This window comes from Orbicella franksi, chromosome 5 (assembly GCF_964199315.1).
Source record: "Orbicella franksi chromosome 5, jaOrbFran1.1, whole genome shotgun sequence".
Lineage (NCBI taxonomy): Eukaryota > Metazoa > Cnidaria > Anthozoa > Scleractinia > Merulinidae > Orbicella > Orbicella franksi.
The window spans coordinates 21,282,516-21,292,400 of NC_138149.1; the positions used below are offsets into that span (position 1 = coordinate 21,282,516).

Consider the following 9,885-nt stretch of genomic DNA (forward strand, 5'->3'; position numbering starts at 1 on the left):
TATTAAAACCTACAGTAGTTATGTTTTATTTATAAAAGTGAATCATTTGCGAGTAAACTTGAGTTATCGAGCGTGAAAAGTTCGTTTCGCTCTCTTCTGGAATAAAGTTTTGAACGGATGGAGCGTTTTTGTTGATTTTAGTGGTTTTTCTCAAAAAATAAATGAACATTGCACGATTGTCAAATGTATTGGACTGGTGGTTTTGTTTTTTGCTACCCGTTAAGACCTGTCCTCCCGGCTTTGTTTCTTTTATTTTGACCTCCTTGGTAGATCAACGCCACGTACTCGTGAAACTTCGCTCTCAATTTCCTATTTCCAACTTAAATCGCCCAATGAAATCGAAAATATAGACTTGTGACAGATCGAATATTCCAAAACACTTCATCTGAGGTACAACATGTGGACAGCACTTGGGTGGGTTCTTTTTTCTTTAGTTTTTAGTGTTCGCTTCTAAGCCACATTCAATCCATAATCAATAATTGTAAACCTTTGATTTGATGAAGACACCATTTCTTCTCTTGTAGCTTGTACGCTTTTGGGCCGAATCACAGAGATCTGAGAGAATACGAGAAGTTACGGCGGTAAGTTTGACGAGTGTTATAAAGAGGAAAAAATGTTTTACCGATCATGTGATTTACGCATGACAGGTTTGAGTTTTCTCTAATCAAGGGTTCGTTGACCATTAGCTAAAATCCGATCCTTAATTCTAGCAAAAGAAAACTGTTTTTCTACGACTCGTATTACCCTTTAAAAGTGCAAGCGGGGCAGATAGAGTTGTTTATCTTTAATCGACATGCCATCTTGATAATTTTGTGTTTAGAAAGCTTGTTACTGTGTAATCTTTGAATTCTTAAAAACACCCTACAATATCTACTAATTCAGTTGAAACTGATCTAAAAATTAAGCTCCAAATTTTGTCTAAGTTAAACCAAGTTACCAAAAATTATTCAGTTCTTAAAAGAGCAATTCCTTAGAAACTGTACAAATTCTTTAAGTAGCGTTAGTTTTAATTTACACTTGTTAGAGCGAGTATTACACTGTTTTTGGTAATATAAACACAAGTCAAGTGAGAAGCTGTCCTTCACGGTTGGGGATATCTTACGAACTCGTATAATTGGCTCGTGAACGCGATGAGTCTGTCGGTCCTAATCGGTTGAACTTCGGATATGATGGGTAATTTTTATTCCGGCTGTGATAAACATCTCCAGTGCTATAAAGTGTGAACTAAGGGAACATAGATTTTTTTTGGCATTTTAATGCACTAGAACATTACCAAAAAATAATTGGAAGTTTTTTCTGTGACTGCCGTTGAGATTGTTAAGTCAAAATTAATCAATTTTAGATTGGCAATGGGAGATTGCAAACGCATTTTTAGAATAAACTCTCTGAAATGTTCAAGATTTCAAGTTTTAGCAATGGTTATTAATCAACTATCCTATGTTTAGAAGATTAGTTCTTTTAAATTCTTTTACATTACAAGTTTTTTTCCAATCTTTGCTATTTGACGGCACTATCGGGGCAGGAGAAAAGCTTTAAAAAAGAAAAACCTCAGGCGAAAATTATATGTTCGTTAATTATCCACTGTGTGCCGAGTTCGCTTGATCTTCGATAAAGATCTAATTAGACAAAACAGTTAAATCCTGATTTGTGGCTACTGATGTGGAGTACAATTTAATTTTAGAACTGACAGATACGTGTTCGGATTTACAAGTTAACCACATAGAGACTTGGCTATTTTCTCTTTGCTGCATCATTTTATATTCCTTACATTGCTTCTCTCAAACCTAACTCGTTCAAATAAAGAGATATTTATAACCGTGTCTTAGTATGTTCGTTTGCCAGCTGACTAAAAACTCGTGCAGCATTCTGGCATCCTCACTTATTTCAGTTATTCACTGGGGAGAAAATAAGGGGTCATTTGCATATTGTATTTATCAGTCAGCACCTGCTGAAGTTTGCATACCGGTCGAGTGGTGCACAGCATATATAAATTTAGCGTCACCATATCTCAACATGTATCCAAGAGATTCAAATCTTACCGCTTGATACTCGTGGAAATAATACAGGTATTGCACATTTCTCTTATTATCATCTCTTTGTGTGCATCTATAACCGACAGCTTAACCTGCTTGAGGACGAAGTACACATCTCAACGTAACATGCGAAGAGAAAGCACAACAGAGCAGCATTGAATCTGCAAAAACCACTAAACTGCCAAACATTCGACTGAAATTCACCTTAACCAGCAAAACAAATTTCCACATAATAATTTTAGTTTTATAACTGATCTGTCAATTGTTTGGTAACGTAACGAAAGATACAACAAAATGTCTAGGTAATCATCAGAACGTTTATCGTCTTGGCAATCGCGTCCAGAATTTAACATTCAGTTGGAGCTTCTAGCTTTACCTATCGTTATTACACTAACAAATCTTTAGATTATTCTTGATATACTCTGAATAATATTCACTAAATTCTGCAAAATTTTACCTCGTACAAAAAGCATGGCTGCGATTGTTCACTTCAGAATTTCATTTTCCGAGAGACACTTTGAACACCGCTGAGTAAATAGTGTATATTTTTCTCTCAATGCCAGACTTCAATACCGTATGCTGTATTGCTAATGAAAGATGATTCAATTTTTATACTTTAAGAATCGTTTCAAATTATTTTGCAGATTCTCAGTACAACAACTTTGTTCCATTGTTTTCATTAGGCACTGTACCAGATTACCTTCGAACATTTATGAAAACATAGCAACATTTTTCTATTATTTCGTACAATGCGTCATGAAAATAGGTGTGAGACTAATATTGTCACAGGAAAATTTGTCTATCGGATCCTGATTTTCCGTATTAAAAGTGTAGCCCTTCTTGAAGTTCAGTTTACGATAGGTTTTTGAATCTTGTAACTAGACTATACAATAGCTAGCTACCAGCAAAACACTGTTGTTGTAGCAATAGAAAGAAAAAATCATTTCAATTCAAAAGCAGCAGTAGAAAAGAACCATCATTTTTTAACACAAATTCAGCAGCAAAACGTTTAATAGGAGCGTGAATAAGTAAACAGACTTCAAGTTACCATGTATGGCGATTTCAGTTACTGGTAATAAACACTAGTGTATGGCTGTACAAACTGTGGTGTAACAAACTGTCGAATATGTTCCACTCTTCAACACTGGCGTGGATTTTTCCGAATATTTTTAAACCATTTAGTCCTCAGGGTTTAACGAAATAGTTACTCTTACTTTAACGGCTACAATCAAAAGAAAACAACCTTAAACAAGCTCCTAAAGATGTATAGTGTTCCAGGGTTCCCAAGGGTTTGAAGACAAAAATAGCAGGCTCTGGAGGTTCACAGCATTTACTTAGGGCTGTAGGCTAGACTGTGTCAACAGACTGTGTTAACTTTGTTGCATTGTATTGCCGACATTGCATTGCATTGCATGTTGCATTGCATTTCGTTGCATTGTATTGTATTGTACATGTAGTGTGACTATGTTGTATTGTATTTATTATATTGTTACATGAATTGAAGTTATATAGTAAGACATTTTTCATGAAATCTCATATATCGCCAAATAAAGTTGTCGCCTAGATTAGAAATTAAATGGAAATTAATGAAATTATCGTAATGGATTCTTTCTTGATCAGGTGTCAATATTGAAATTATCATAGTTAACTTCAAGACATTTTATAACAATCAGTTAGGGGAACTGATATTCCCATCGTGGGTCAGAAAAAGTTTAACCTGACTTTTCCATTTCGCAGACGCCGCAAAAAGAAAGGTGACAGAAGTGTAATCATTCCAGAAGAAGCGTTCTCAGTAGATGAGGAATACCTTCCACATCTCGAGGAGATCAGAATCCAGGATGAGCCCCAAACTCTTCGAGACTCCTCTTCTGTTTCGTACGAGTCTGAATACACAAAGTTTAAATATTCCATGGGTGGAAACATCAAGTTATACGACGATCATATCGCTTTGACAAGCCCCAGGAAAAAGTTGATAAAAACCCCGAAACGTTCTTACAAAATTCTTGACGAAACCATGCAGAGCTCGTTAAACACCTCACCAGCCCGAAGTGTCTTGTCCGGGACTTTCGGGAGTATGGATATGACACCGAGGATTTTAAACGCTTCCGTGAAAAAAGAACTTCATCTCAACGAAACATCATCTCAGGATCGACTCTCGGAGAAGACCACTGAAAGTAAAGTTGAAAACGAAAAGCTGGATTCGAATTCGCAGATCCGCGCAGCTTTAGAACGTTTAAAACTTGCTGATAGTAGTGGAACAGCTCAAGTTTCTAAGAGTAACACTGCTTCTTCGAGTATCGCTGACAGCATAGCAAAAGTTGACTCGTGGAAAACGGATTTCGATTATTGTAATAGCCCTTCTCATGTAGTTGAAGACATTAAAGATTCAAGAGTCCAGGATACGAATTATGCATCAACAGTTTCGGACTCGACACTTCAAACACAACAACGTGAGAAAACATCTTCTGGGAATGGCGCCAGAGCCAGGGACTACTCCCCTATCCGCTCGACGCCGGCGAGTGTTCCTATCTCAAATCTGAAAGACGACATTAAATCTAGCATTGACCCTAGCATATACAGCTATAGTCCAGAAATACCTGCGGGGCAAACTAAGGACGAACCTGAGGCTAAAGAAAATGATGTTTACTCGAGATTTGAAGCCGGGAATAAGAATTACGAACCGAAAGTAGAAGAAGTACAAGATCCAGAAAGAATGAACCGATATAACAGAACATTACTTTACGTCAATGAACAGAATGAGACTCTTCAAAACGGAGATTATAACGAACTAAACATAGATTTATCAGACTTGAGTTCGGACGTGTTCACGGATAGCGAGATACCAACATCCGGGTTTTTATCTCAATCACGTGACGGCAAGAGTGACTTGGATTTCTACCCAGACTCCCCCACAACCGAGCAAGCATTCTCCAAGACACCTTGCAGCTCCAGAAAGAACAGCTTGGAGTCGTACATGTCTGATGACAGCATGTCCGTGACTGACTTGGATATCAATACGGCAGGACAGAAAAGTAAGTTAATGTTCAATAAGAAAAAGCCTAAACTGAAGAATTCATGTGGTCTGCATTAAAAAGTTCCTGTAACCTCAAAATGGATCTTTGCGTGTCTGGTTTCTTTTATTTCCTGCTATCTCTCAAGCTAGAACACGTATAGTTTCTGTTCCTGTTGTTGCTAACAACCTAGTGAAGTTTCAGCACACAGGAGAAGTCTGGTTTTACCAGGCAGCATTGAGAGTTAAATAAGGAACTACATTTATTGCAACTTTTCAAAGCAAAGTAGAGAAAACGGTGGAAAAGAATTGAACATATCATGTGTATCATTGGATTTCGGGTGAGAAAAGCCGGTTAATAATCAATTTTCTCATCAGACGGTTTAGTGTGCGGTGATTGCTGCATCACTCTCAACAGTCATTTGGTTTTTTAACAAGCCTTTAGCTTGGAAAGATACAGAAAAGCAGGAAGTCGAAAACGCTACTCACAAAATACACAAAGTTGTTGTCCCTGGGTTACAGATGTTGTGATGTTTGTCTTGTCTTGTCATGTTTGAAAATGAGAAAAATATCGCCTGAACGGCATCTTTCGATGGTTATATTTTTTCACAGAAATACACAAGCTGGTCCCGAATGGTGCAATACATTCAAATTCACACGCAAAACAAAATGGCAAAGCAAAACAGGTAAGTTAGTGCTGTCAAATGTGATTCTGCACCTAAAATTCAACTCTGAGAAGAGGGTCTGAACGGGGTTTAACCAAAGGCTGAGAATTGGTCAAAATCTTAACTCTGCTAGTTAAGAAATGATCCGCTTGTAACTAATAGTGGAGATCTGAGATTTGCTGATAGTTGAGAAATGGGCTAAGATTTAACAAATAGCTGAGAAATCACCGACAATTTGACTGAGATTTCAGCACCCCTATACCGACATTCTGGGAATGCTCACCTAAACACGCTTGGAATTAAAAAGGAAGCTCTTCAGTTTTAATCACGAATTGCATTATGATTTGTCGCTTGCTTGTTCTTGCTAAAGAACGTCAAAACACCGCTAGTTTCTTGTATTTGTGAGCCAATCAAAACTGATCTCGTCAATAAGAAGCCAGTCGTCTGAGTGAGTCATACTGCTTAATAAGTACATCTTTACCAATTCACAAACCACAACTGTTGCATTAGCTGGTAAACATGTTTGAGGCAGCTTAACACTAAGTCAAAATATCCCCAACTAGTGGCGACGTAATTTCAAAACGCTGCTCTCTAACAGGTGTTTTCTATCGTCTTTGCTTATTTTCGTCGAATTTCTTCTAGCCACAACAGACTAAGACCAAACCATCGGATGTAAAAGCGACGATTGGATCGACGCAAAAACTGAAAAATAAACCAGGTACGTTACTTGAATCTTAATCCGATTTGGGAATTCCTTACCTTTTTTAATATTGCGCATTTGTTCTATTAATGACAGGTGGGGTAAAAATTGAAACGAAGAAGATCGACTTCAACAAGAAAGCGAAACCGAAAGTGAATTCTTTTGGCAACATTGGACATGTACCAGGTGGCGGAAGAGTAAAGGTAAGGTGTTCCAAGATTTTTCATTTATTTTTTTCTTAATTTCCTCTGATTGCTCATTGAGACCTGTTTGCTTGTGAATTGACTAATAAAAGATGACTCACAAACCCTCCAGTTACTAGCTAAACGTGTTTTGCAAAACGAAGTTTAAAAGCTGAGGTTAGTGGCAAGTCGATGATGGAGACGTCGAAATCTGTAAATCTCGATTTTAAACATTTTCCACTTCTTGACTCTTTTTCTTCAGCAAAGTCTACCTGCGCTCGGGACGTCAGGGCTGCTATTAAAGTCGGTGTTGCGTTTACTTAGCTCAATAACTAAAAACCACTGATTCAAGGGAGCTCTAAATTATCAGAGCAAAGCCAAGAAGGGTGCCCAAGACAATTGGGTGAGGGTCACAAATGAAAACTTGAAATATCGCCGATTATCACAATACAACAAAAATTCTCAAACCTAATTGATTATCATCAGGCCCTACTGTTATCGGGGCATCAAGGGATTGTTTAGTGCTCTCCGGATTGTTTCAATTATTTGTATGATTCAGACCGAATCGGACTCCACTCAGAACTACTACCATTTCGTGTCAGAGTGATTATATTTTGACGACTGAGATCAAGGAAATCCACGCGTTAATCATTTCCTTTACAACTTGTGTAAGCTTGCAGACTAGTACTCTGAACATATAGAACGACAACAGCTGTATAAGTACAGGATGATTTTTTTTTATCATAAAATTCAAACCTTTGTTTCTAACGCCTTGTCTTCTTACCAGGTTCAAACAGCTAAAGTGAGTCAAAACAGACGAGTGGAACCCAGAACAGATACTCATGGAGTCCAGGCTTACAGTCATTTACCCTCCGAGTTTCAAGAGATTGCAAAACGTCTCGCCAAACAAGACAGACAGCTTCGAAATTCCAAAATCAGCGGTAGCAGCTCAAATGGCCGAAGCCGTCCCCGATCGCGGCGATCAAGCCATGGATCAAGTGGAGCAGGTAGCCTCAGTCCCGACCGGCAGTCGGGTTCCAAACCGAACTTCCGGTTCGGAAGACTCTCGGGCTCGTCTGTCAATCTCAACTCCCCAACCACAAGCATTGGGCCGAACTCACCTAACAAAGCTTCCAGGCGTGCCTCGATAAACAGGTCACCTAGTATTCGCTCCAGGCCCACAACACCAAGCCTGAGTCGCTCGCACCCAGCTACCTATGTCACGCCATACGACTCACGGTCACGCCCTTCCTCGAGACCGTCCTCAAGACCAAACTCACGTTCCTCTTCTCCAGTACCATCGCGTAACACGTCGCCCACGAATGGAAGGCGTACAACAGGGTCCTCCTCCGCTTCCAACTTCCGAAAATCATCGACGTTAAGCCGAACATCTTCGAGTTCTAATCGATCAAAAACGAGGCTGTCCAATGGAATGGGAGGACGACCTACAACCTTGAATGGGCTAACAAGCGTGGAAATTGGTCTAGGTACGTTCTAGTTTCTGTAAAAATACTTACCAAACAAAAATTTCAAAGTTTTACACATTCTGTAACTGTCCTTTATCCCCACCAATGCCGAGTAAAGAACTCCATACCTTGGTTCAACCTCGTCCCCAGGGCCTGGGCGACAAGATGAGAGACCCGGGGAACGAGGTTGACCTTGGCCTAAATTATCTACAGTTTTTTTGTCGGGTTTTAATGTACCAAAACGGCAGTATTAAGGCAGCCACGCCTAGTGAATAATTAGTATGTATAATTGTGCGATGTCTGATCGACTAACCAATAATGCTCAATTATGAGGGGTAAATTGCACTGCTATTTAAATTTCAAAACATATGACGTTGTAAATGATATTTTCCAATTTTTTTTTTTTTTTTTTTTTTTTTTTCATCTACAGCGTCGGGATCTGTATTTCAAGTGATTCCAGTCCACAAATAGAAGAAGTTAGATGATTCCACCAAACCAGAATTCACGCTGCAGTTCTTAGAGTACCGCTGAAAGATAGCTTGAAAACCGTCAGCATGTGCAAATTGCGAATGTGTGTTTGAGCAGAATGGGTATTTCTTAAAATAATTGGTGGTTCTTGTAACAATTTTTAATAGCTGCTGGTCAGCTGGAAAATTTTATTGACTGTAATGTTCTCTCGTTTCCACTCCGCTCGAGTCTCCCAGCATTCAAGACACGGTACAATAGGCGTGGAAACTAGATATTTGAACGACAAGCTCACTAAAGAGCATTAATCGGAGAAAGATGTTGATTATACTAGCATCCACGAAGCTGGCTTTAATGGTCGAGTATTGTGCTTTCGACGGGTTCTCAATGAGTCGCAAGACATGCGATACTAGAAAAGTGCAGCGTTTTTCCTAACAGTCAAGTTAACCCAGAATATTCATCCACAATACTGTGAAAAATGGTGAAAAATAATTCTAACTGATCATTAGCTACTTCCAATGGCAACAAAAATAAATGCGAAGGTTGAAAACAAGAGAAGTTTTAAACTTTTTCTTGATTACAGAATGTACAATAACGTCCTAGTGAGGGCAAAGTGTGTACTGGCTTACGAGTTCTTGTTCGCTCCAGCCAATCAGATCACACGTTCTATCAATACTGTGCTATAAAATTGCCGAGAAACCTTGAGAAAGTAAATTTAGAAGAAATATGACTACTTTTTGACAGAAATAATCGAATATTAACGATTGTAGTTAGCTCGCTTTTCAATCGAGTTTTTGGTATATTTTGAGCTTATTGCTGTGGCAAATAATTGCAATAATTGTAACTGAGATCAAATATCGTTACCTTCTCTAACGGAATTTTGTAACATGCTTGAATAGGAACGACGATTCTAAAGGTCGCGCCACGTAAAAGTGTTAAAAAAGAGTTGTGTATCGAAGATAAGACAATTTTGTAAAACAAAAATGTAGAGTAACTTTTTCTGTAATAAACCAAGTGACCACATAAAGTTTGTTTGATGACCTCTGTTAATTTTTTTTGGCCGCAGTTTATTCCGTTTCGCTGATAAGCCCTGTCCAAACAGGAAATGTTGGGCGATCAGAGACAATCAAACGTCGTTTAGGGACCAAACGTTTTCCCGTTTGGGCACTTTGTTTGATTTGTTTGATCGTGTTTGATAAAATTATACCTATTACAAACACTTGATCAAACATAATAAAACCGTTTAATTTTGTCCATTCGAACATGTTCGAAACCGTTTGGTCACTCAATAGAACATAAAATTGTTTGGTCACCAAACAATATATCATGTTTGATCGCCAAACATTTTCCCGTTTGGACAGAAC

General features: G+C 38.5%; 2 protein-coding genes across 2 annotated transcripts in view; one reads left to right on the forward strand and one right to left on the reverse strand.

Moving 5' to 3' along the window:
• The first annotated feature begins 331 nt into the window (after positions 1-331).
• Positions 332-9,571, forward strand: LOC145486706 (uncharacterized). Its single transcript, XM_081465415.1, has 8 exons — positions 332-414; positions 525-581; positions 3,771-5,065; positions 5,656-5,729; positions 6,351-6,426; positions 6,505-6,611; positions 7,378-8,077; positions 8,487-9,571. Exons 1-8 carry the CDS (start codon positions 398-400, stop codon positions 8,525-8,527), a joined length of 2,367 nt encoding a protein of 788 aa, XP_081321541.1. The 5' UTR covers positions 332-397; the 3' UTR covers positions 8,528-9,571.
• An 80-nt stretch (positions 9,572-9,651) lies between these two features.
• Positions 9,652-9,885, reverse strand: part of LOC145486707 (uncharacterized) — a 10,187-nt gene continuing 9,953 nt past the window's right edge. The window contains exon 6 of the mRNA XM_081465417.1: positions 9,652-9,885. This exon is cut by the window's right edge and continues 1,439 nt beyond it. The gene's annotated coding sequence lies outside the window, so the exon portion shown is untranslated.

Excerpts from the sequence above, each read along its gene's own strand:
- LOC145486706 (XM_081465415.1), top strand. Across the intron at positions 582-3,770 it reads GAATACGAGAAGTTACGGCG|ACGCCGCAAAAAGAAAGGTG; the intron begins GTAAGTTTGACG and ends TCCATTTCGCAG. Across the intron at positions 8,078-8,486 it reads AAGCGTGGAAATTGGTCTAG|CGTCGGGATCTGTATTTCAA; the intron begins GTACGTTCTAGT and ends TTTCATCTACAG.